The sequence below is a fragment of the Maniola hyperantus genome, chromosome 14 (genome assembly GCF_902806685.2).
Source record: "Maniola hyperantus chromosome 14, iAphHyp1.2, whole genome shotgun sequence".
NCBI classification, from domain to species: Eukaryota; Metazoa; Arthropoda; class Insecta; order Lepidoptera; family Nymphalidae; genus Maniola; species Maniola hyperantus.
Window position 1 is genome coordinate 4,222,720 of NC_048549.1, and position 26,956 is coordinate 4,249,675.

General features: G+C 37.0%; 1 protein-coding gene across 4 annotated transcripts; it reads left to right on the forward strand.

Moving 5' to 3' along the window:
* Positions 1-358: 358 nt before the first annotated feature.
* Positions 359-25,074, forward strand: LOC117988113 (protein FAM135A). Of its 4 annotated transcripts, none has more exons than XM_034975215.2 (17): positions 359-657; positions 10,463-10,680; positions 11,813-12,059; positions 13,160-13,189; positions 13,714-13,857; positions 14,169-14,340; positions 14,416-14,576; positions 14,833-15,039; positions 15,126-15,196; positions 15,348-18,295; positions 18,370-18,499; positions 18,596-18,727; positions 18,839-19,027; positions 19,132-19,297; positions 19,572-19,780; positions 20,766-21,013; positions 21,196-25,074. In XM_034975215.2, exons 1-17 carry the CDS (start codon positions 581-583, stop codon positions 21,382-21,384), a joined length of 5,538 nt encoding a protein of 1,845 aa, XP_034831106.1. In that variant the 5' UTR covers positions 359-580; the 3' UTR covers positions 21,385-25,074. The 4 variants fall into 4 exon arrangements, with proteins under 4 accessions (XP_034831106.1, XP_034831108.1, XP_034831110.1 ...); XM_034975217.2 differs by having other exon boundaries at positions 18,596-18,715; XM_034975219.2 differs by lacking the exon at positions 18,596-18,727.
* The last annotated feature ends 1,882 nt before the right edge of the window (positions 25,075-26,956 follow it).

Here is a 26,956-nt window from a genome sequence, read left to right on the forward strand (position 1 = left end):
ACGAATATAAAATCTAGATCAGTCAGGCAGAATCTAAGACCTTAATTTTCCCTTAACCAAATGTGACCAAAGTTGCTTTGAGGGCTAATGTTGATTTTCGAACGTGACCAAATGAGACGTTTCGAAGATGATCTCGGGACGATCCAGGTGAGGGGCGGTCGTATGGGAGGCCTACTTATGGCATTTTCGAGTGCGGATTATCGTTTATTGCGAGCGCACCTGTCTAGTTAGACAGGCGGGCACTACTGCAGGCGGCGGGACAGCTCGCCGCGGAGAGACGCGCGACGGCGCGACCGAGGCGCATGCGCTCTGGGCGCCACCAAAAAATGAATTCACGTTTCCCGCACTGTGGGTCGCACGCTCGCCGCAGCTGCCGTATTTCCTGGGCGATATTCAGACCGCGCCCGGGCCGCGAGTGTTTGCGGGGTGTGGTCTCGTGTGGAGTGCTCGGAGGCCGATGCGGTGAGGGGTGATGGGCGCCGCGAGGCCCGCGGGGCTCCGGCCGGTGCGTCGGTCGGGCTGCTAGCGGCCGCGGCATGGCGCGCCGCGCCGCCCGCGCCCGCGCCTCCACTCTCGAACCATGAGCGACCTGCAGGCCACCTTCGAGTTCTCCGTGGAACTCTACAAGTTCTACAATGTCGATCTCTTTCAGAGAGGGTAAGCAGCTGATAACATTTTGAGACCATAAACAGCTGTTACTGAACTCTACCTATCATTAGGTGTAACTACCTAATTAAAATAAACTCGTTTTATATCGACGATAAGAACTGATAACATTCTCTAAATATTAGAAACACGATGTTTCAGCTAGGGCTATTTTTAGACCCGTATAGGTATGTTAGACGCCGCTTCGCTAAATAATAATTTTTAGCTAGGTAGTCGTGGGCACAGGTAGTTCCAAGTAAGACTAATTAATTGATTAATCAATTGAATTAACTCTACACAACTTGTTTTCCTAACAGAAACGTCAATACTTACCTTTTTTTTGCGCATGAATGTTATTTTTTTGGAATTTGGAAAGATCCTTTCATAAGGTTTTAACCATAGGGGTGCAACTCTAGAACATTAAAAAATCGCAAATTGAAAATCGCTTGTGGTGCCATCTAAGCGCGAGCACGGCTAAACAAATAGAGAACAGTTTACAAAAGACGTCAATAGATGGCGGGCACATTGGTGTAATTTTAATGACATTAATAAATTATAACCAAGTTTTCATATTTTCGTGTGCTGTAGTAAATATTTATATTTCTGTTAAATTTATCTGACCCTGCTTTAATAACAGGACTCTGTAGTCTGTATTTCCTTTCACCACCTCGATAACTATATTCTAAGGATTGATTTAGTGACTCGATTCATGCCTGAACGATTGACCACGGCTACGGATTACGGACTTGTTTTTGCTTTGTGAAATGATTTTTCTGTGAATATATTTGTGCAGAAAAATGCCACGGAGATCTCGATGTGTGTCTGGATGTGACTAATTCGGTAAGTATAAAATCAGCTTACTCGTAATCTAACTCAAAATTACTTCAATGAGTCAAACTCTATTCACCATTAAGGCACCATTAGCACATTAGGTATTTTATCATGATACTAGGTATATAGTTCCTGCGATTTCGTCCGCTCGAAAAAACGATTTTAGAAATCCCGTGAGAAGTCCAATTTTCCGGGATAAATGTGGCCTACAAGTTACAACCGTCTGATGCAAGCTATCTCTGTACCAAACAGATGATGACCACCACTTTGTCTACGTGGATTTAGGGTTTTTGGGAATCCCATGGGAACTGTTTGAGTTTTCCGTGACAAAAGAAGCCTATGTCCTTACCTGGATGCAAGTTATCTCTGTACTAACTTTCATCATAAACGGTTACACATAAAATTTACTGTAAAAAGCTAGCATACAGACAGGTTGACACACTTTTGCATTTATCATATTGCTATGGATTATTAACTACTAATTCTGTAATTTTTTTGTTTTGTAATTAAGTGTACTTACAACATTTGTTTTGAACTTTATTGACTAAGTTATTTTTATATTATAGGTATCAGCTATCAACTAATTAAGTACAATAAGTAAGTATAGACTAATGCATATTTTATGTTATTACTTTTTCAGATGTTTGCATGGCTTTCCAAAACCTGGCTACTCCTCTCTTTGAAACCATTTAAACAATGAAAAGAGATAGTAGGACAACATTTAGAAAGCAAGACTGATAATTGAAATAATATATAGTTACGAATTATCAAATTTGCAATCACCAGTTTGAAGATCGTTGAAATACACCAGTTGTGGTAGTAATATGAAAGTTATGAAAAGTAAATAACCAAAAATTTCGGATTTGAGCGTTACCTATTTCACAATCTCGTGGGTCTTGAATTTGGGTATGTATTTTATGTACCTAGTTACGAATTTATGAAAATAAAATATTTTACAAAACCTTAAAACCTTTTTATTTCTATAATGTTTTATAATTTAGTATCTTAAAGAGTCAGTCTTCTAATATATATTTTTAAACATGTTTTAAACAAACGTTAAAGGAATTATTGATGTTTTTTTAAAACATGTTCAAAAATATAAAATATTCTAGTAAAGTACATTTAAATAGCATTTAAATTTTCGCGCTCTCGCACGCCTAGCGCGCTTTTAGTGCCCTCTAGATGTGAGCACACGCGTAACTTTGAAAAAGAAATCTAGAGTCGCACATCTATCTCTAGTATATAGTAGATAATCTATGGTTTTAACTATCGTTAAAAGATTTTTTTGTTTTTTTTAAGAATGTGCTTCCTTTCTTTAATTATTCACAACTCCAGAGTAGATAATAATTAATATATGACTTCAAATAACAATCAATAAATAACTTAAGATTAACAATAACTAGTGACTGAAACGTAGCAGCTACGTACTATTACCGTTTTTATATTAATTTTATAACAGAACTCAGTAAAGTAAACATGTACCTTTCTACCTAGAGATAAAACATCTACGAGATTATTATATGAATTCCATAGCAGCAGAATCAAAATGCCCTACTTATGTTTAAGCAGAAGGAAAATTAAGTAGTAAAATAATATACCGAGGTAGGTACTTACCTTATGTCCTAGCTAGACGAAAGTAAATGGTATTTTATATACGATTCGGTCGATGACGGATAATCCGTGGTAACCTCGTTAGATGTTACATAATAAAGCAACTAGAATAGGAACATTAAATCAACTAAGTACCATAAAGTGCAATGCACTGGCAAAGTTTCATGATATATATACTTATAGCGACCTACAGATTTCCATCTTTCTTTTACTGGACCAGGTAAATATTGGGATTACTCTGATTTAAACCAGAGGAGGGTTTTTCGAAGGATTTACACTTGAGATTTATTGGCATCGGTATCTTGCTAGTGAAAATTTCTTGAACCTTGGGAATAAAAATAATTGTAATAATCCAGCAACGCCAAGCATTTCGCAATTGTTGATCCTCAAGCGTAGGAAACGGTTCATGGCACTCATTGATTTGTCTAATGATAGTACTAGAACTATCTCATTATCATCATTGTCACCTTGTGGATGACCACTCTTGGATATAATAGACCTTCCCTAATGACCGGTACCCGATTCTCAGCCTTCGTCATCCAGCCACTTCCTACCACCCTATTTATATCGTCGGTCCATCATGCTAGAGGGCGTCACACATCTATGCTTACTTGTAAACAGTCTCCACTCTACAACTTTTCAGCTCCAACGACCATCGCCCCTGCGACAGGTATGGCCTGTCCACTGCCACTTCAGCATGCATGGTTTGGCTATGTCAGTTACTTTGATTCTTCTGTGGATCTCCTCTTTTAGGAACTAATGCCTCAGGGAAACTCCTAACATAACCCTTACCATAGCTCGCAGACTTACTGTATCTGTGGGTGAAGCTTGATGATTTCAGATGAACGCCACGCGGAGGGTAGGAAGGATAAACTGGTTAAAGACTTTCATCTTCGGACATATAATAACTAAATCTCTGCTTACTAAATAATGGTCCTCTACTCTACGTCTTGACAAGCGAGTTTTGCTCTATCTAGGCTACAGTTTTGAAAAGACTTAAGCCGATATCTGGGCGATATTTAGGGCATAAGATAAAGCAGCCGGTGGCTTAAGAAATCCGGTTATATGTCTCCTTATCTTCCTACTTGATGACGCTCGCGACTCCCATCTGCGTGGATTCAGGATTTTTGTACCTAAGTGCCGTGGGAACACTTCAATTATCTGGAATATAAAGTAGCATATATCACTCTCCTGGTCTTTAACTATAGTCATGCAAAAATATCACGTCGATACGTTGCTTCATTATAGCGTGATTGAAGGACAAACCAACAAACACACTTTCACATTTATAATAGGTAGTGCGAAAACAACAAACCAAGCTTGTCCATGTACTCGGCAACCTCTTTGACGCCTTTGCTATTCGTACTCTACCGAAAAAAAAAACGAAACGTTGGTATAGGTACCTACTTGTATAATTTTTTATCAAAATTAAAGACTGTTGAAGAGTTTGTAAGAGCTTATGGGGGTAAGTATTTTCTTCTTGCAATTCACAATAGAAAGAGTCCAGGGTAAAATTGTTTGTATTGAAAGTACTTAATATTATATTGTGTAGTATACCATACCGAAAACACAAAAATTGGATAACATCCATGATTTGAGTAGATTTGCCTGCGTTATACATAATTCATGACGGCGGCGGATGGGGTGATACTAGTTGACAAGCTCTGAGGGCACTAATTTATTATGCCATGAGGATAAAAAGTGCAGGATAAAAAAATACTATACAGTTTTAGTACTTATTTATAGCCTCGACAAGGAGGCTGACAGAAGAATTAAGCTTGGCTGGGCAAAATCAATTCCACCCTCACTACCTGGGTTTCTGGAGCACTTCGACCACCCGTTGTGCCAGATCCTTTTTTCCACGCACATGCAAACTGTGGAATCAACTCCCTTCGGCGGTGTTCCCTTTAGATTACAACATGGAGTTATTCAAGGGGCGGACCAACAAATTCCTAAAGGCCGGCCACGCATCGGCGGTTCCTCTGGTGCTGCAAATGTTCATGGGCGACGGTAATCACTTAACATCAGGTGACCCACCTGCTCGTTTGCTCGCTATCTCTATTAAAATTTAAAAAAAACACTGATAGTTGTTCTCGTCCGCAAGTCAAAAGTCGCTTAGCACGCTATGCTGAGTATCTCTCATGGATAAAACAAAACGAGGTGTAGAAAAGCAAAAGTAATCGCCATAACTCAGAAGAAGTAGCAGTGAACAGGTCTGCCGCAAAGCTGACGGCCGATAGGGTAGACGGAGACCATGTAAGCGCAGTGTAGGACGACCTCCAGTCCACCGGAGCAACGACCTGCAGTAAAGCCAGTAGGTGCCGGAGAACGGGAGGACGATACAGGCGAAAGAGCCGAAAAAGCCTATGTCCAGCAGTTGACGCATGCAAGTTGCTGGATTGGATATATGTACTAGCTTATTCCCGCAATTTTGTCCGCGTGGTTTAGACAAATTTCAACCCCCTATAGTATATTTACCCCCTTTAGTGGTTGAATTTTCTAAAATCTTTTCTTAGCGGATATCTACGTCATAACAGCTATCTGTATCTAGTAGTTTAAGCTGTGCGTTGATAAATCAGTCAGTCAGTCAGTCACCTTTTCCTTTTATATAGACATAGATTAACTTTAAAGAGAGTTAATCTAGAAATATTTAGATACCTGAAAAAGTGTTGACGAATCTCTGAACCAATAAATCCAAAGTGGATTTAACCTCCACAGCGTATAAATAACTTAAAATAAAAGTAATTTGAAGACTTTAACTTGCCTCACTTTTTCATCGATCATAATTATTTATTCTAACTAAAAAACTAATAATACAGTAGGTATCGGTAGATTACATGACACAGTATTACTTAATTAACCTCTGAATGCAAACAGTTTTAGCTCTGTTATTTGTTACAGGATGCAATCAAAATTGCTACTCGGTAAAATAGGGCTGCCTGGCTACATCATTGTAGATATGAAGGGATTAATTTTCCTGCCTAGATTCTAGAAACAAGTTTATCTCTATTCTCGATTTTTGTGCTTCTTATTATTCTTTTTAACCAACTTCAAAAAAGGAAGAGATTCTCAATTCGATTTTATTTCCGATACGACATCGAGTAAAACCTAGAATAAGGGGGATTCCAACATCAATGGAGTAAAAACTAAATGATTAGTGAAGGTGTGTGTGTAGACATAATACACTAAGGTGTATGTATAGGTACCAGACTAGCACATACATATTACCATTTTCCCCATTTTCATTTACGGAAGAAATGAGGGATAAAACCTGTCAGCCATTAACGAATCAACGAAACCAAAGAAAGAACTAATTCTCTACTCCGTTTGAGCAGTTCTACAAAGCTAAGCTGATTTGCTTAGCGCAATCTATTTTCCGTTACCCAAAGGAGTAAAGTCTTTATGCCAGTTAAGTCAATTGAGTCATAATCTCATTTAATTGCTCCGCTGCAAACATTGCGGATGCCGGATTTAATTATTTCTCATTTCCTTCTTTACGTGTGACCTTACATTTTGTAGAAGCCTCAGGCAGTTCATCTATTAGGTGACACCACACAATATAATATGACACACAAAATTGTTTTTCAGCGTCGCGTCCAATCGTCGAATACATAGGCTAGCGTTAACTAGGTACAGTTTTTTGCGTCTTGGACTCTTATAGCGGTCCGTTTTATTTGTAACTTTAAAACCATCACAATACACAAAGTGGGTTTTAGTGATATTATAAATAATATATTGTGTTGTCTGTCAGCTAGCTTTTGACGGCCCATCCGTTTAACCGGTTTTAAAGAAATTTGGTGCAGGGATAGTTTGTATCCCAGGGACGCTACTTTTGTCCCGGGAAATCAAAGAGTTCTTACAAGATTTTCAAAAACTTAAACCCACCTGGAGAAGTCGCGGGCATCTCAATTCACAGAGGAACGTATGGCCTAGTTATGACAATGCATATCAGTCGATTGCGTTTTGCGATTATTAAGCAATATTGATACGACTTTGGAGGTCCAAATTTGGCCTTTTCGTTTCCTCTGTGTCTTGGAGAGCTTCGGTTATTATCACTAACATCTGATAACAACTCCTATACCGGTAGAGCCTCAATAGCTCAACCGGTATAGGAGTGGACTGAAAACCGAAAGGTCGATGGTTCAAACCCCGCCCGTTGCACTATTGTCGTACCTACTCCTAGCACAAGCCTGACGCTTAATTGGAGAGGAAAGGGGAATATTAGTCATTTAACATGGCTAATATTCTTTTTTAAAAAAAAAAAATAAAAAAAAACTGTACAATCTAAGAATCGAAATCTCGTTCTCTTAGTGAGTTGTATGCGGAAGGATCTGGGAACCCACCGCATTATTATACCAAGAGAACTCCTGGCGTTATGCGATTAAAAGAAAGGAGACATGACCATCAGCAATGAGGATTTACGACTGTAAAGAAAGAAACCACGCGGATAAAGTCGCGAGCATCATCTAGCATATAAAATAAAATGAATAACAACTAAAACTAACTTCCGCTCGATAGCCCTATAAAGCTACATTTCATAAAGCGCAATCTATTCCCCGTTTCCGGGCCCCCGCTACGGTCAAAGTGAGTCACCATCAATGGGAACATTTTGCTAATAGCCCCTGCAAACTGTGCGGAAACACCCTGCTCCACCTCGCCAGATTGGCTAATTAGTGAAATTACGTCATTCAATTTGCCTTTGTCCTGGTGTGTGATAATTTGTAATGGTGTTTTCGGCATTCAAAGGGGTAGTCAACCTTATTTAAACATCTATATTATTATATCTACCTGTATAAAAGGGGAAACTGACCTATAAATTTACCTACACTGTACACAGCTCAAAGCACTGGACCTACAAACTTCAGTTTGTACGTTGTTCTTTTTGAACCCCCTAAACCTACACGAATCTACGCGCGGGAAAAGCTAGTGTATTATAAAATATAGAGGAACAAACTTTAGATGCTAAGGACTTCATTCAGATAATAAAAGTTTCCGTTTATAAACATTCCTCTTTCTTTTCCTACAAACTAAACACGAAAATAGGTAGGTAATCACGTAAGTGGCGGTAAGTGGCCACGATAATACTAATATAATAATATTATAGGTACAAAATATTATGTAAGTCTACCAGAGTCTGAAATATCTAGGTTGGACATGAGTAATGACGTCATGTCAGTTGGAAATGAGATTGAAGTCCACCCACATAATATCCAGATATTGGATAATAAAAACTGAAATTGAATGTAACATCAGTTTCTGGGAATATGAATTCCTACTACTTAAATCATCTTTTGAACTGAAAAACGTGACAAAAACTATATTATTAAAATTGCGCGTGACCCAGTTGGCGTGTTGCATATTATTCCTATCATATTAAAATATTCAGTTGAATTTCAAGAAATAAATTAACTAGGAATATGGCACACGCGCCAATTTTTCAGTCCACACCTGCTGATTCAATGCGAATGTACGCACATTCCCGACACTGAATCGTGTTTAGTACGCGACAGGTCGAGATGACAATCGGGGAGCGTCCACTCGCCTCTTACCCCGATACCCATCTCAACCTGTCACGAACTTATACATACTTAGTAATAAACGATAAAATAACCTTAAAATATATCTAAGAACCTGATGAGATGATACCTTTGTAGACACTGCAGTGGCGTGCAGGTCATAAAGGCGTAAAAAGCACTGTTTGCTGCTAGTATAAATAGCTCAATTATAGTCCGTACAAAATGAGTTCTTCAAGTATTTCATTCAACGAGTACTTTCGACAGGACAGTTGACACATATATCTACACATATACTTATTCTGTGCACGCCACGCCAGGCAGGCAGGCAGCCACTGGTAGGCAGTAGGTATTGCTTGCACTATGAAGTTTTGCTTTGCAGCAAGAGTCGGAACTTGGAGTAATACCAGATAAAGTTTTATCTTTATGTTATAGTTATCTACTTACAGCAGTATTTGCTAACAATCGTCTGACTCCTATTCACAACAGTAAACTATTTATATCTAACGAAATGTCATCGATCTGTCTATAGTATGTAACGTGTCCCGGAAGTCATTTACCTACGATTGTATCGCTGCCAAAATTGTCTCGTACCATTCATAGTTTATTAACGTATGTGGGCTATTTACTTCCTTGTTGTTATGTCCATTATTTTATTCGATAAAGAAAGTTTTCGAGATGGTCTTATTAGTACTTCAGGGACCAACTACTCCCTATAACCTGATGCTGCAAGAGTAACCCATCTAATCTGTGGGGGCTAAGAAAATTTCGAGTGTGATTAATTCACATGGGAATACAATGTTTAGCTAGCTTACAGTAATTTCAGCAACGCAGCGATAGATATTAGATATCAATTATTTAATATGAAGGGTTTATGTACCTATAAAGAAGCGTTCTACGTTCCCCAATTTGGAATGGACGAGGATGGGAACATTGTTGAAACCGGTCCCTTATTTATTAACATGGGTTATACGATGTTTACATAAACAGGAACACAATTTATCAAGAAGGGTCAAAACGCACGTAAACTATACTTAGTAAATTGTACAGTATCTATCACGGATTCTACGTTTGCTACGAATTGTGTTCGTGTTTTTGTGGTTTCTTTTTTGTGGAATTGCCTTGAGACACGCAAAATGAGTGAACGTTTACTTTAGGTGCGCATATTATTGAGAGCTTCTTTTGCTTTAGATTACTGCGTGCAGCGAGTAACCATGTTTGGTACCTACTGAGTTACACTTAGTAGCTATATTTTTTATGCAACATAATCAGCTTGTAATTTAATATAACCTGAGCGCTACTGCAAATAAATCCTCTCTCTAGATTTAGGAAATCGTAAAAACCCGCTATCGTCATTTTGGCCTACCCTGTCTATAGTGGTGACTTTCGAAGTCACGTAAGTCGACTTGTCGTCGTCAAATTGTCTCGCGCGAATTCATAAGTGCGTTGGATAAATACTGGGTGCCAATACCTACTTCGCGTCTACAAGCATAGCGCGAATTTAAAATATGCGCGTAAACGTTTGTCGTAGGCGCCAGACTCTCGACTAGCGCATGGCTCTCGCGAGTCGAGATACTAGAGATTCCTTGGTTGCGTCCAGCGCACGAACCTCAAATGTGCACGTGAGCGAGTGCACATATTAAATATATCAATGTCCCCAAAGATTCGCGCGTTGCACACTGTACGCTCCTTGACACAACATACACGAAATGATTCGCGGCGAATTTGCCCCTTTTGACCAAGTCTACATATTTCACTTCAAAACAGTTTATACATAGTTAGGTACATAGTAGACCTACTATGTAGGTACATCGACAAACTGTTTTGAAGTACCTGTAATGAATTAATTTTGTTTTTCGCAGACTTTACCAAGTGCGCGTGGGTTTGCGCGTGTCACCCAAGGTGCCGGTTCACATCGAGGCGACGGTGTCAAGCGGTAATGGCGCCGCGCGAACGGGCAGGCCTGCTGCTAACGCCTCCCTCATGGGGGGCATCGCTGCTTCTAGAGCCTTCCAAATTATGTACAGGAACGAGGAGGTCACGTTGCGTGACATAGTGCATTTTAGAGCCCATTTGCTAGGTAAGAAAATATTTAATCTGGCTTGACCGTGACCTTGTTCTGTGTGTATGAAGTTCAATACCTAATGAAGCCAATAATATGGGAATTATGCGATGTTAAGTAAATATCGCAATATTGTATACACGTATACAATATCAGTGCAGTGTCATAATGATAATAATTATAAATCAGCAAATTGGTACGTGTCATTAAAAATTAATTGAATAATAAGTTTTGGGTTAGTGATTATATTTTAATGATGGTTATTGATTCGAATGCATTGAAATGGACATATGTACAAGTAGCTAGTAGTACAACTAACTTCTGAACTAACTCAATTTTTTTCTCTTCAATTTGACATCCCACTCGATACGGAAGCAAAACAAATTCAGAAATCCCCCAGTTTTTTGGATGTACCTACTAACAACATGTGCCATATTGATTTTGTTCATATAAAATGTATCCATGTCAGCAGGACCATAATAATAACGAATCGAATGACACCTCATTCATCAAAATCGGCACAGTAGTTTAGGCGCTACGGTGGTACATATATAAATACAAACATACACACTTACATAGATAAACATAGACTACTACCCTTCCTTTTGGCTTTGGCGCAGTCTGGTAAAAACAACAGTCTATTATCTCAACTCATTTACACGCTTGTGGCTTAAGGCTCTAATGACTACCATTAGAAAAACGAGTTAGTGGCTCGGAAGCATTTTCCGAAATGAAAGATAAACCAGGACGACTTACAGCGACGTTGGATGTTTGCCAAGTTAGTGACCTAATAGCTGAAACGGCCTAATTTCTAAGCACAAAGAGATCCTTGCCATCTAGGTATTTCTTTATGTGACTTATTCGCAAACTTACAATTCCCATTTTACCCAATCGATGATTTGCACCGATAGCGGTTAAATTGTATAAATATAATGTGAATACGTAGTTAGCAAAGCAAAATAAGAAGAAGATGAAGATGAATACGTAGTTAATAGTTATTTAAATGAAGAATGTTTTTTTAATTTACTTAGGTCAATAATGCTATCGATAATACGCATGACAGTTCCAATTATTGAACTTCAACTATGTTTAACATCCCCCTCCCACACTTAAGCTGCGGGAAGTCAACATCTTCTTTCATTTTTTCCAGTTGATAGCCGTAACCTTAAGGATTCCTTAGAGAGAGCAGAATGGAGCCTCGCCATTGAACTATGGTGCAGTGAGGGGGCTCAATCGAGCACTCTCACGCCCGTCTCCTGTCGCGTGCTAAAACTGCACTTTCAGCCGGCGCAAGGACTCCACTACCACCTACCAGTGCTGTTCGACTACTTCCATCTATCCGCTGTCTCCGTTACCATCCACGCCAGCTTAGTAGCTTTGCACCAGCCTTATATCAAGTAAGTTACATCAGATTTTTTCATAAATAACTAATGTGGTAACAGGTAATTAATGTGTGTCAGATTAATGTTAATTGTGTGTGTTACGATTTTTGTAGAGTTCCGTGCCCAAAGGGTGCCAACGAGACCCTATTACTGAGCATCAGCAGTCCGTCCATCTGTCGGTCTATCAGCGGGCTGTATCTTATGAACCGTAATAGGTAGAAACATGAAATTTTCTCAAAAACAAAAAATAAAATTTTTAAATTGGCTGCCATACAAATTAAAATAACATAAAAAGTACAGTGTCATGTTTTGTACAATGGTGCGGGACCCTTTGTGTGCGAGTCCGACTCGCACTTGACCGGTTTTTAATTTTAAATACTTCCTACTCAGCTCACTGTATCTTTCAACTTTAGCGTCTATCAATTATATTTTTACGTATTATTCGTTCATAAATCTCACCTAAAGCCTAAGAAACGATTGGAGAATTCAGCTTATTAATTTATCATCTAGATTTCAGTTGAGTAGGTACTTCTCAGAGGAAACTTTCCTTTTATTGCATTGTAATCACTTCCGAATTCTAAATGGAGTAGGTACGTATGGTTCTAGTCTAGTATAACTGGAATTGTAATTAATATTTCAAATGAAACTGGAACTGTAGTTTACAGAATGTATAGCAGTTTGGTTGTGACATCGTAATATCTGGAAACTAGAAATGTTGCAGTATCATATTATTATTATTATTACGGTCATTTATTCAATCGGATTTTGTTCCTGCTAAAATATGTGAGACCCTCCCGCTTTGAGTAAAATATATACTTACCTGGAACACCACAGGTAAAGAGCCCTCTCATTATTATTCAGTGTAGGTATGTTAATACATAGGTTAGGTATATCGCAATTACAAAGCGTGTCGATTGCAAGCAAAGCCTGAACTTACATAATAGCTTCTCATTCATTGTCGACGAGTTTCACATTGCAACGAAGTACAATGCAAAGTGGATTCTACTACAATAACTTCCCGCCTTGAAGTATTCTTTTGACACATATTTCTGTAAGGTTTGACGTACACCATTCTCAGATAAAACGAAATTGTTTTGTTACATGTCTTTATTCAGGAAGAGCATTATGCATTACGTACAAAGCTGGTAAGTACTTAGTGTCCTGAAAATAGAATAGAAGCTCGAATTCGATCCCAGATATACGACACTCAAATTCACTTTTTAAAGTTTAATCCCTTCTTTTTAATAAGCAGACAAATTATAGTTTCTACTTTTTATTAGCAAGTTCGAATAATAAATTAGTATTTAAATTTTATATTTCAAGTTTCAACCATCATCAGATTTTCTATAGCCGTTCTTTTAGCTGAGTACCTACTTCAAGAACTCATACAATTTTCTTGATATTTTAAATTATTTCTTTAGAGCATCTCATTAGTTTTCTTAGACATTTGCTCATCACATAATAAGCTCCATTTTACGGGATGTGGAATGTTTTATATTTATTATAGCTCTTTTAATTATTATAAATACTTAGTTTAAAATTGATAGTACCATTTTTCTCGTTGCAAATGTTAATATAGTTCCAAAAGACTGTTGCAGAGGAAGTCCGAAAATTTTGCAAACAACACAGCCTGTTATAATATGAGAACAAACTATTGTTTCACTTGCAGCACACCCCGCTCTAGTAAACAGTGGGGCAAATTGATGAAAAGTGCGGGGTCAAACTTTAACGCTTCAGGAAGCTTAGAGAACATTCTGTTCGGGTCGGCTGGAAAGTGTGCCGGCGGGAATTCGAGCAAAATCGCGCATGCCAGGTATTATTCTATTTATATTAATGTACGCAGTTCAATCGGGAGTTCTTCTTTAGTAAAATGTGAAATGAGGTTTGTAAATAGACACTTGGAGTTTTTATTCAACACGTCTTGTGAACTCACTTTGTTTAGTTCAAGATAAAAAAAAGTTAAAGATGCTTTCGGAATATTGTTTGGGTCAAGTGGAATAAATGTAAACAGTTAGTCGGGAAAAAATATTAAATTAAATGTTAAAAATAGGTTTTCGAAAGAAAATTCGTAAGCATATCCCCCAAATACCATAAATACCCCAAATAACATAAATCGTGTTACAGGCAAGTGCATGCTGAGGTTTGCGGTATTCTTCTCGGGTCACTGGAAGGCTTGCAAAATGCGTTGACAATATGTGGCTCTACAGGAGTGTTATTAACACCAGAAGAATCTACATCCAACTCCATCGTCGGCGAGGTTGCGCAACGGATAAAGGACTTGAGTGATATCGGCAAGGTAAACATTTCAAATTATCTAAAACCTCACGTTAAAATAACACGAGTACAATTAGATAAATTTAATTTTTTATAGAAATCTGAAGCGGGCGAAGAAGAAGAATGGGCAATGGGAGCAGCGCACGATATTGCAAGGCTATGTGCGGAGGTAACGCTGAGGTGGCGTGCCTTTCTACACCACACCTCAGACCGACCGCACGTACATCATGCGCTAGCAGCACGACATCATGCTTTACGGTATTAAATCCTTTTTACTATACTCATAAAAACTATATGATAATAAAGGCGAGATAAAAATTAGGTAGTTGAGCAAGTATCTAGATCGTAGAAAAGATATGTACTTAGATCCATTTTTTGCATGAAAGAATAGCTAGTAATAGAAAGAGAAGTGATTCAGCCCTCTGAACTTTGATGTCTGTTCTCAAAGCACTTTCTGTACCTACGACAATAATAGCGATAGAAATTGAATGATTTTTTCTCTCCTATGTTTCAGAGTAAAGCGTTTTTCGGAATGCTTCTTCGTGCTTGATAATCCTCGGCACTCGCTCGCGGGTTGCTATGATAGCAACTACCAATCATATCAAAGCGTAGGCGAGGCCGTCCGACGGTCGCGCTACCTAGCGCTTTTACCGCCTCTTCCTGTACATTGCATCGCACTTGACGGCGACCCCCATATCATGCCTATCATATTTGAAGACAGGTACGATATTACCTTTTTCGTATGCCCTTTTTTCTGGTTATAATAATATAATTACTTCAATAGTGTCTTCATTAATTTATTACTAGGTATCAAGACACGGCTGAGTTTGCAAGGAGGCGATCGTTTTTAAATTCCAACGCAAATAAGTCTGGAAGTGGTAAGTATTGCTTTAAAATTAGAGTAAACTTTTAATTGCTATCACGGATACATTTTAAAGTAATTTTTGAAATAACATAAAATTTTTGTTTCTCGATATTTCAGATGCACACAATTTTCAGTATAAAAATAACACAAAATATTTATTTCAGATCCGTTCCTATGTTCGGAACCTGTTAGGGAAGACTGTGCATGTAGTGTAAGTTCAATTATGGATTCAAGAAGACCATCTTCCGAAGCATCTAGGGTAACTCTGTCATTGCCTAAAACTACGATGGACGTCTTTGAACCAGAATACGGTGCCATCAAACCTAGCACAAGCGTAGTACAAGCGACGTTAACACTAGCGCCGCAGAAATCTTCTAGAGGGTCGCCAAAACGAACACTAGTAAAACAAAACGTTGTGGAAATGAGTAAACCCCATAATAAGCAATTAGAATTAACAGGGAGAAATAGATATATTGTACAAAATAACCAAATAAGCGAAATTCAACTACCACCAAACAACGTCTTTTCCTCGTGTCCCATACAACAAGGGCAACAAATGTCTCGATATTCGGCTTCAACTCTTTTGGACATCAATGCTACAAAAAGCAATGTTAACGTTTCACGCATAGGAAAAGATAAATCCGATCCCAACGAGGTTTTTAACCAAAAACATGAAATCATAAGTGGAGTTAGTACCCTACCTGCTCGACATAGCAAATCTTTAGATCAATTACGAGTGTCACAAATGACGCCACTTAATGTACAGACATTATCAAAAAATGTTAAAAATAGTTCTAATACTTCTGTTAATTATCAAAAGTCTTACGTGCCACCACAGCAAATGAAACCCACGACACTACCAAGAAGCGTCACAACAACAGCTTATCCCACTAATACGACAACACGTTGTGAATCTAAAGGCGACGATTACAGAAGAAACATTAGTGAGTTTAGAGAAAAATATAAAAATCCCGGCAATTCAAACATTCAGAATGTTCATGGAATGAACAATGAAGTGTTTCATAATGTAGGTTATAAGTATGATGGTACAATTAAAGGTAACGCTAACCAAATTTATGGTTACACTTTCGGTAATCAGGGTAATATACCAGTGAATAATGTTATTCGTAATCCGTTAGAATTCCAAAGAGGCTATAGTGTAAATTTACCCCGTCCTATGTTGCCTCCTCGAAATTCTTATCCACCGGTTAGTGGAAAAACTCAAGTGACTGATCAAAGCAACTTAGTTTCTAATAAACACGTTCATAGATCCAACTCAACACATATATTTCAACAGAGTATTGGAAATCAGCAAATTGATATTGAAGCTGCACGCAATCAATTGAGGCACGAATTAAATTATTATCTCCAAAAAGGAGATTGGAGCTATGATTTTAATACAGGTAGCTTGATTCAGAACTACCAAAAGAAATCCAGTAAAAGTAGTGATGATAGTGGTTTTGTAATGACTTTAGATAGAAGCAGTGATGGGACGTCTAAATCAACTTACTCAAAAACACCCCCATCTACTCCACATTCTACAATACCTTCAATAAGACATAAGAAAAGTAGATCTAAAGACTCTAAATTGAATGCAAGTGCAAAAGAAAATATGAAAATGAATTCTAGTCGGGATTCTCTAAGCAGTCATCATTCTATTAAATCTAGAGATAGCAAATCTGACCGACAAACACCGAAATCTGATCGTAGTACTCCGAAATCTGATAGAGGCACTCCTAAATCAGGTAAAGCGACACCAAAATCTGGAGGCATTACTCCAAGATCAGGCTTAGCTACTCCGAAATCCGGAAGGGCTACTCCTAAATCTGGTGGGACAACGCCTAAAAGTGGAAGATCTAGTGGTAAGCCAGAAAGGCGATCTAAGCACAAACCTTCAGAAAAAATGACTCAACTTATGTCAGAAGCTGCATCATCTTCTAGTGATGAAAGTATACCTTTCGAACTTAGAAGATTAGAGGCATCATCAAGTGTCCCATATAGTCTTGACCATGGATCTGAATTGAGACATTGTAGAAGTGCTGCTTCAATAATTGAAGAACCTAATTTAAATAATACATTTGGTTCGGAATCTTTACCAAATTTAGCTCCACCTCCAGCTTTTGAATCACCACCATTAGACATAGATGATAAAGACTTCAAAATTTTACCACCCGAAAATTTCTCAAGTAAAGATGACAGACGTAGCAAAAGTTCAACTTCAAGCTTAAGTGAACAAAGTGGATGGGTTTCAAGTGGTCGCAGCTCAGGACCATCATCACCTGATAATGGGAGTTGCCAATTAAACCAAGACTTTCTTATCGCCAGTGGCACCAGTTCTACTAAAATTACAAACAAGAAAATTGAAGATAATATTGATAAACGAAAAAAAGATGGTGAAAAAATAAGTGAGTTTAAAAGAACTGTTCTCAATGGTGAACAACTTCGAGAACGTCTACTTAAATTAGCGGTCAAAGCTACTCAAAGTAGTTCAACTGAAAAAATTGAATGCTGTGATAAAGAAGTTTGTGAAGAATGTACAATATGTAGTGACTCTATTTGCACTGACAGTCAATGCGAATATAATAAAATGATGCATACAAACGGAATTGATACAGGTTGTAATTCTGATACATGTACAGCTAGTTGTTTTCAACAGTATTCTGAACCAAATATTAGTAAGGTGAATCAAAGACACAATTCATTCAGTGCTGTTCAAGGTAAAACCTATAGTTCTATAAACAAAAGTTCCAATGAAGCAACAGTTAAAAAATCACAAACAGTCAGTGACAACTTACACCCGTATATAAGAAAAGAAATACCGCCTAAAGCACAGCCGGATTCTGGAAAATCTAATACAATAATTAAAACAAAGCTGAAAGACCGAATAGAATATACGGAAAAATTAATAGCTGCAGAAATACGAAGTCTTTCAGTAGATCGCTCGTGTAAAAGTCATAAAATCCCAGCTGGACCGGTTGCAGCTATTCAAAAATACCAGGGTAAAGCAAAATCCGAAGTAGACTTGAGCCATTATGGTGGGGATAATGATTATGAACATTTACCACCACCTCAACAATTCAGAGATGCACCACCACCTCCTGATGAGTTTAAGGTAAGTTACGGCTACAAAATTCAGAAATACGTATTCTTATAAAAATAAATAATGAACTTAAAAAATCTCCTTAGGATCCACCGTCCAAATCTCCAATGGTAAGTCGGAGTAGCAGTAAATCGTCAACACCATCAAAAACTCCTCGTAAAGCAACACAACCTACAACGTTACAGCTGGATAACCCACTGTATCATGTTTGCGAAGGTAATCCTAATTTAATAACTTATATTTAATTTTTTTTAATAACTCATGCTTTTGCTTAAAAAACTAACTAACACTTGGCAATTGGTCTTCAACCAGGAATTTTAGAGAGACGAAAACTAAGACCTCATCAATCTATGAATAATGCTGCCACAACCTCAGCTAGCACGCTTAATAAAAGCCAGAGCACGGGAGAGTTGGCGAGCAGAAGTGAAAATGGTAATAATAAAAGTAGGTTGTTAGTCTACTTTTTCCTAGCATGTACCCATTTCGCTTGTTTATTCAAATAATAACTTACTTAATAATCAAAATTATAACCAATATAATCGTTGTGTATTTTAGAACAACGACAAAGTAATCTCATCAGTATATTTGGGTTAGCTGAATCGGAAAGGCTGTTCGTGAAATGTAGAGAAGAATTCAGGCAAAGCGTAAAATATCCAGGAGCAATATACTCAGACTTTCCTCCAGTGGAAAACTCCTTACCATATTTCCATATTAGTGATGAATACAGAATGTTTAACCCAGAAGGTAAACCGTAACGTATTTCTATATTAGTGATTAATACTAATACAGAAAGAGATAGAGTAACTTAACAAAAATTTACATTTTTAAATTGAGTTATTATGTTTTAGGTCTTCATCTCATAATATGCGTCCATGGTTTAGATGGAAATGCGGCAGACCTGCGCTTAGTCAAAACATATTTAGAACTAGGCTTGCCTGGAGCTCGATTAGATTTCCTTATGTCTGAAAGGAATCAAGGCGATACATTCTCCGCTTTCGACACAATGACTGATAGGTAAAGTATGATACAGTACCTGGCAGGAAATATTGTACATCGACTTTTAGAAAGAGATAGCGGCTTGATAGAGCGAGTTGTCTCTGTAGTTGAGACCGACAAAACGTCACATAGGGATAGCGCTCTACGAAGCCAATATCTCTTTCTATAGGTCGTTGTATATTTGCTGTCGGGTACTGTAAATCCTAATGTTGAACCATAAATCGACCGTAATCACATAATATTTTAAACTTACGTAAACATATTTACGATTGCTAAAATTTTATATTTCTAGATTGATTCAAGAAATTGTGACGCACATACAAAATTCAAGCGAGCCAGCAAGAATTAGTTTTGTAGGACATTCTTTGGGTACTATCATTATAAGGTCAGCACTGGCAAGACCACAAATGAAACCATTTCTGGGGAAACTACATACATTCCTGTCGTTGAGTGGACCACATTTAGGAACGCTGTATAATTCAAGTGGTCTTGTTAATGCAGGTTAGTTCAATTAATTCTTCTAAATCTTGGTCTTGATTCAAGAAATTACCCCTAAACTTAATCGAAATTACTAGGCCAGTAAATAGAGCATTTAACCTCGCACTAAATTTCCGATCCAATTTTAATTTTTTTTAGGTTAAGGGTCACTTACTGACCATAAAATCACAAAATGCTGACAGATCCAGGTGGAGCTTCGATCGCAATCTTGAGGGAAAGTTTTTGGCTGATATCTCGGAAACTATCCGCTTTATGGCAAACATTATGTAGACCATTATTGTAGAAAATAAAATTTCGCATCTTTTGTTTTCTGTAATTTTTTTTGTAAAACTTACCGTTTACGATTTATGGCCGATTGAATAAACCAGTTTTGCTATTACGGCCGATAACTTTTAAAATATTGGAAAAACCGGTTCCTTCAATCGGCCATAAATCGTAAACGGTAAGTTTTACAAAAAAGTTTACAGGAAACAAAAGATGCGAATTTTATTCTCTATAATAATGGTTTACATAATTTTTGCCCTAAAGTGGATAGTTTCGAGATATCGGCCAAAAACTTTCCTTCAAGATTGCGATCGAAGCTATACCTGGATCTGTCAGCATTTTGTGATTTGATGGTCAGTAAGTGACCCTTAACCTAAAACTAAAATAAAATTGGATCGGAAATTTAGTGCGAGGTTGACCAAAAAAATGGCTTTTTTTACTGGACTATCCATACTAATATTATAAATGCAAAAGTGTGTCTGTCTGTCTGTCTGCTAGCTTTTCATGGCGCAACCGTTCAACCGATTTAGATGAAATTTGGTACAGAGTTAGCTTATATCCCGGGGAAGGACATAAGCTACTTTTTATCCCGGAAAATTGAAGAGTTCCCACGGGATTTCAAAAACCTAAATCCACGCGGACGAAGTCGCGGGCATCATCTAGTACTAAATATTCGCACAACGCATTCATAGTGTGTTTTTCCTGACAACATTAATTTTTTTAGGAATGTGGTTTATGCAAAAATGGAAAAAATCTGGCTCTCTATTACAACTGTCTCTTCGTGATACACCTGATCCAAGACAGTCCTTCCTCTACTGTCTCAGTGAACGGAGTCAATTGCACCAGTTCAAACATATCCTGCTATGTGGTTCTGGACAAGATAGATACGTGCCGTTGCATTCTGCGAGGTTGGAGCTTTGCAAAGCTGCTGCTAAAGACGCATCCTTATTAGGACAAGCCTACCGGGAAATGGTATTTAATCCAGTTTCCTATTTAAATAAATTTTAATTTTAAGAAATGCCTATGAAATCGAGGCGTTTTATGAATTTGAAACAATCGTCACACCACTGCTCCTTCTCAAAACAAATTATATATCTCATCTAAATAGTTTTTCGCTGAAAGGGCTATCGTGTTTAATATAAATATTTTACCAGGTACACAATATGGTATCGCCGTTAGCCGCGCGCGCCTCATCGGTGTCGGTTGTGCGATATGATGTCCAGCATGCACTTCCGCACACAGCCAGCGCACTAGTCGGAAGGGCGGCGCACATTGCAGCGCTAGACTCTGATCTCTTCATTGAAAAGTTCCTCCTTGTCTCTGCTCTCAAATACTTCCGATGAACATCCGTTTCACCTAGTTAGTCTTTTCTTTGGGGGTTAATTTTTTTGTTGATACGCCTCGTAGTAAGACATGGTTCACAAGGAGTTAACGATATATCACTTATTAAAAGCAATGATAATGTCATTCAATCCTGCTTTTTGTCTAAACTCTATCTACCATGTCTTGTACCACACCGAGGATGTATCGCAAGAAAATATATTATTTATTCGTTGAAATAAATAAAAAAGTAATGTATGTGATCCTTGACTCGAATGCGTCTTTATTGTAACTTTCGTTGTACTAAGTTATTATATTACACACGCTTTTATTTTTAGCTAAATTATACCATCCTTAATGCACGGTTAATAATTTAATGTTCAAACACTCTTTCAGATCACAACTATTATATAATACCTACAATTTTATCAACGATCTTCACAGTAAAATAATTATCATGCACATTAAAGATCTAATTACTAATATTTTAAGAATTTGTCATCTCTAAATCAAAATGATCTCTTTAATTTAAATGCTTGTATGAATAACTTTATTGGAAAAGGAGTGTGATAAAATTTCCGCGCTGTTGCAGCGACTTATAGACTATTCTGATAAAATTCTTGAATGTTTAATTATTTAAATAGGTTAAGGCGGATCTTTACACCAAATAATTAAGACTTTCGAAATTAGCAAGTGTAGATAAACTTAGATGTTATTTGTATTAGGAATTTATATTGTTGTGTATGAATTGAATCACATTAAGTGTTTTGTGTACTTCTGAATTGCTAAGCCTGGGGGTTTTGAATTCATTTGCTACCTCGTTTTCGTGCTTTTAAGTACCTAACTATTTTGTATTCAATGTTTTTTTACAAGTACAAAACGTTGTCGCGCAAGTTTTACTGTATTTTCAGTCCACAAAACTGATTAAAATATAATTAATCGCACTAATATAATTAGTGTGATTCGACACGAAGAGAATCATTTTTACCTAAGTATTTTTTTCTACATAATACATTAGGCATGAAATAGGAGTTAAAAGCAAAATCTGCAGCAGCCTAATACCCTTCCCTATTAAAATTTCTTTAGAAAAGAGCTCTAATTAGACTATTATAGAATGCATAACTCGGCATTTGATCCGGGAAAATGAAACGTGGATTAAGTTTTACACATATTATTAAGGTAACAATTTTTCGGCTCATCCACGTTGATACCTATATTTTTCGTAATTTACAACTAACAAATTAAGATTTTTATTCAGTCTTTTTTTGTAGCCAACTGCCTACTTAACTATTCATACATTTTGATGTTCATTTCCTATATATCGCAGGCAAATAGCAGAATTTCGCCAACGGCATTTTGCAAAATATGTTCCCTAAATTGCATACATCGAAGGCAATACCAGCAATACTGTCGATATCAGCGTGATTTAGTCAACAATTTGCCAACAGCAATCTTTGAAAAATTGCATATTAAGCCCAGAACGAACTCTGGTCACTCTGACTCCCAGCAGTCTTATCTATCCTAATTCTTAACTTTTCTTAGCCCCTAAAGCCAGAAGTGAATTTTCTGGCGTAGCCCATTTGAAAAACATATGTAGCCGGTTACTAAGTAATTATAAGCCCCGGATAAATTTTCTGTTCTAGTAACCAGTTACGAAAAGACGAAATAATAATCTTATTTTAAGCTAATTACGAAAAAGAGCTGCCAACGTGGATGAAAGGTAATTTTTTGGGATATTTTACGCACTTTTTATAGGTTGGTTTTCTTAGTTATTAAGCTATTTGAATTTGACACTTTAATAATTAAGTGGACGAATCAGACAAGGCCTTATTACAATATAAGGACAGGCCTTAGCCTTAAAAGAAAAATAAGTATAAAATGTAAAGTAACGAATGTTAGACTGATCTTTAAAAATATACGGTATTGATAAGTTTGATAGTTTATTCTTTATTTGTTCGTAGACAACAATGATTTGATAACTGGTGTATATCTTGCTCTGTCCACGTTTTCTCTATTTATTAATATTGTAGGTAACGTTTTATACAGGGCTTAGAAAATCTAATCTTGGTTTTAACTTAAAGGATCGGTACGATAACAACATGTTCAAAACTAAGCATGTCTGTTTGTATATTTATAAATAACAAGTTACATATTATATACAACTAGCTGATGCCCGTGACTTCGTCCCCGTGGAATTAGGATTTTTGAAAATCCCGTGAGAACTCTTTGATTTTCCGGAATAAAAAGTAGCCTATGCCACTCTCCAGGTCTTTATCTATACCCATGCAAAAAATTTTCTTTTTCTTCAATCCATTGCACGGTTGCGACGTGATTGAAGGACAAACCAACAAACAAACACACTTTCGCATTAACAATTAAGGGTACTGATGTGTGAATAGGTTTTGTCATTATTGAATACTGTACCTACTCTGTTTGTTATATAAAGTGATCATTGAACACCATAACGTAATTATTTTCTTAATGTTGAATGCAGTGTCGGATTAAGAAACCATTGTTTAGTCTCAGAGCTACTAACTATCGATCATTGTGCACCTGCTTATTTAGAACTTTATAATATTATGCTGTACCTACCTAATTTATAATTATTATATGTGCTAGCTGACTGTCAGTATATCTATAAATTTATCAGTAATCTGTCGATTAGGATTGATTCGAAAGGATTATTGCTGATTTATAAAAAACTATATTAATAATACATACATTAGAGACTTCGATTCATTTTTAGGGTTCCGTACCTCAAAAGGAAAAAGGAATTTTCATAGGGTCACTTTGTTGTCTGTCTGTCTGTCCGTTGCTCTACTTCCCGTTCCCGTACTACCCGTTGACCAAAAATCATGAAATTTGACAGGTAGGTAGGTCTTATAGCACAAGTAAAGGAAAAAATCCGAAAACTGTGAATTTATGGTTACCTACATCAAGCATAAATCTATATTTATTATTTCACATTTTTCAATTTGCAAACTTTTTGAAATAAGGGGGAAACGGTATTTTTTGACGTCTCGAGTTTGATTTTTCATAGTTAGCCACAAAATAAGCTTAAAAATAAATAAAAATCTATTTCAGAATGTGCAACTGAAGCCTTTACATGTGGTTATGGGTTGAGTATCACTTGATCTAATGACCCCCCGCAAATTTAAAACCATTCTTTTCAAATCAATAGAATTAGTAATTACTGAAATAAGCAGGTGTGACAAACTGATTAAATGTAATAAAAGCCAGGTAGACTTTTTAGTTAAGAGTCGGTGGCGTCAGTAAAGGGCTCTTAAAGCATCAAGCAAACATTCTAAGCGGTTGAAATGCTTGACCCGCGCTACTCGGTGCTCGGGTACATGTGCGAGCTAGTGTCACTACGCTCAAATGACGTTCCCTACATTTAATCCGCCTCTCTATCGCGGCGTCGTTGACGATGACTCGAAAGTCACCTTTAATTCTAATCCGGTTCTGGTTGAATGAGTTGTTGTTGTACAAAACAAATAGTACCTAACGATATATTAATATAATATGATAGAGTAATACCTCAATATTGCTCATAAGCAAGCTTAATAAAATGAAATACTTTAATCTAGTAGATGTATCAGAATGAAAATGGATTTTGTAAATACTAAAATTTATTTGTAAAATACAACCGTATGTTAAATGGCAATGTGTCGATGTTATACACCTATGATAAAATAAATAAATAAATGCCTAAAAACTGTCGACTATTTTTTAGGGCCACATAGTTGTTTCTACAATATTATTGTAGAATGCATATCATTGGATATTGTATCATATTACTTATTGCATGAATTTTCTTTACAACTACACAAGAGTATAAAATATATACTGAGTCAGTATTTGGTAACCTGTTTATCAATTCTTGAGTAAATTGATGCAATGTATCTAAAACCAGCGACCTGCCCCTGCTTTGCACGGGTAGCTTATTACAATTTTCTTAAGGATCTTTAATTTTGTTTGAATTAATTAAGCCTATGTCACTCAGGGATAATGTAGCTTTCTACTAGTGAAAGAGTTCAAATCGGTTCAGTATCTAGTTCCAGAGATTATCCCCAACAAACAAACTTACAAACTTTACCTCTTTATGATATAAGTATAGAATACCTTGCTGATGCCTGGCATGATTTACAATGTTACTTGTGTGTCATCTATTAGTGCTATGTCAGAAACCTTCCCTCCCACAAGTCTCAACAACAACTGTGCAAAGTTTCAACTCAATTGGATGAATGATGCTAATGTTTATACTAACTATACCTCTGTACCAGATACTGGCGTCAAGATCAGTTCAGTAGTTGAACCACGAAAAGATAACAGACAAACACATACTTTTAAGTTTTATAATATACTTACCCAATTATAACGTTAGCCTGGATAGTATAGGTAAGTTTAATTTTATTATAAAGAGCGATAACGACGGTCGGCTCAATAAAAATAAATTAGCCTTCCATCGGTCGATCGGCTAGTTTATTATAAGTAGGTAAGTAATAAGTAATTACATACGTACCTAATTCATCTAGCCAAAATCTATTCATAATGCGGCACAATATTGACTGTGTGGCAAGGAATATCCTACCTGTGCCGTGCCGCTGTGCCGTGTAAGTATACTGAACATTCCACATCCACAATATAGGGAAATCCTTCCACGGTTATTAAACCAAGATTTAGGAGGTAGGTAGGTACTATTTTAATCTTGGGTCTCGCAACTAAAATCGTAGGCGCACATATAAATTGGTAGGTAGGTAATTGATAATATGTCACTTACTCCGTAAACACCTAAGTCCATTTGAGTTTAGTTTTTAACTTTAACTTTACAATTTGTTTGTCTTATGTAATATTATTATGATCATTATCACAACCGATGGCATCCAGACCTCCTGGCACTCCTTGACTGTTGACATAGGTCTTTACCGTTGTAGGGAATTAGGGATTACCACTTACGATCAACACAAAACAATAAAGAGCTCCCTTTCATGTGTTGTAATTTCAAAATAAAGTATTTCATTTTTATAAAAATGTAATATGAATTCTGAAACTACTCCGATACTGACAATACTGGTCTGTGCTGACAAAAACTAAGCAAAATGCAAACAAACTGAAATCCGCGCCAAAGGAGAGACCACAGACAAACTACCAAAACCAATGCACTGCAATGCAAAAAACTTGGTTTAACATTGGGGCCGATTCTCTTGTACACAATCTCTAAACTAAACTAAATACACATGTCTAAATCTAGTGCTATCTTTTTCCGCAAACAACATTATGAAAGGGATAGCAATAGATTTAAACGTGCCATTTTAGTTCAGAGATTGTGTACAACGGAATGAGCCACATTGGCCAAATAACGTCAGTTTTACCAACATAAAAGTGAAATGCCCGTGGTAATGCCGGCTCCACCATCAATGTCGGTCCAACCCTCGTCCAACCGCTCATCCAACTTTAACCTTCCACTTGTAAAGAGCTAGTGCGTATAGATCGACAGAAAAGAGTAGAAAATAAATTAGTGCGCCACTTTCGTACTCGTGGTAGCACTATGTACTGGAACCAAAACAATATTGATATTTGATATTTTTTAAATTA

What these genes read in the sequence shown, in the direction of transcription:
- LOC117988113 (XM_034975215.2), top strand. Translation starts at nt 581, where the DNA reads ATGAGCGACCTGCAGGCCACCTTCGAGTTCTCCGTGGAACTCTACAAG. An exon ending in GCACGACATCATGCTTTACG is followed by an intron (nt 14,577 to 14,832) that starts GTATTAAATCCT and finishes CCTATGTTTCAG; the next exon opens with AGTAAAGCGTTTTTCGGAAT. An exon ending in TGAAAATGGTAATAATAAAA is followed by an intron (nt 18,728 to 18,838) that starts GTAGGTTGTTAG and finishes TGTGTATTTTAG; the next exon opens with AACAACGACAAAGTAATCTC.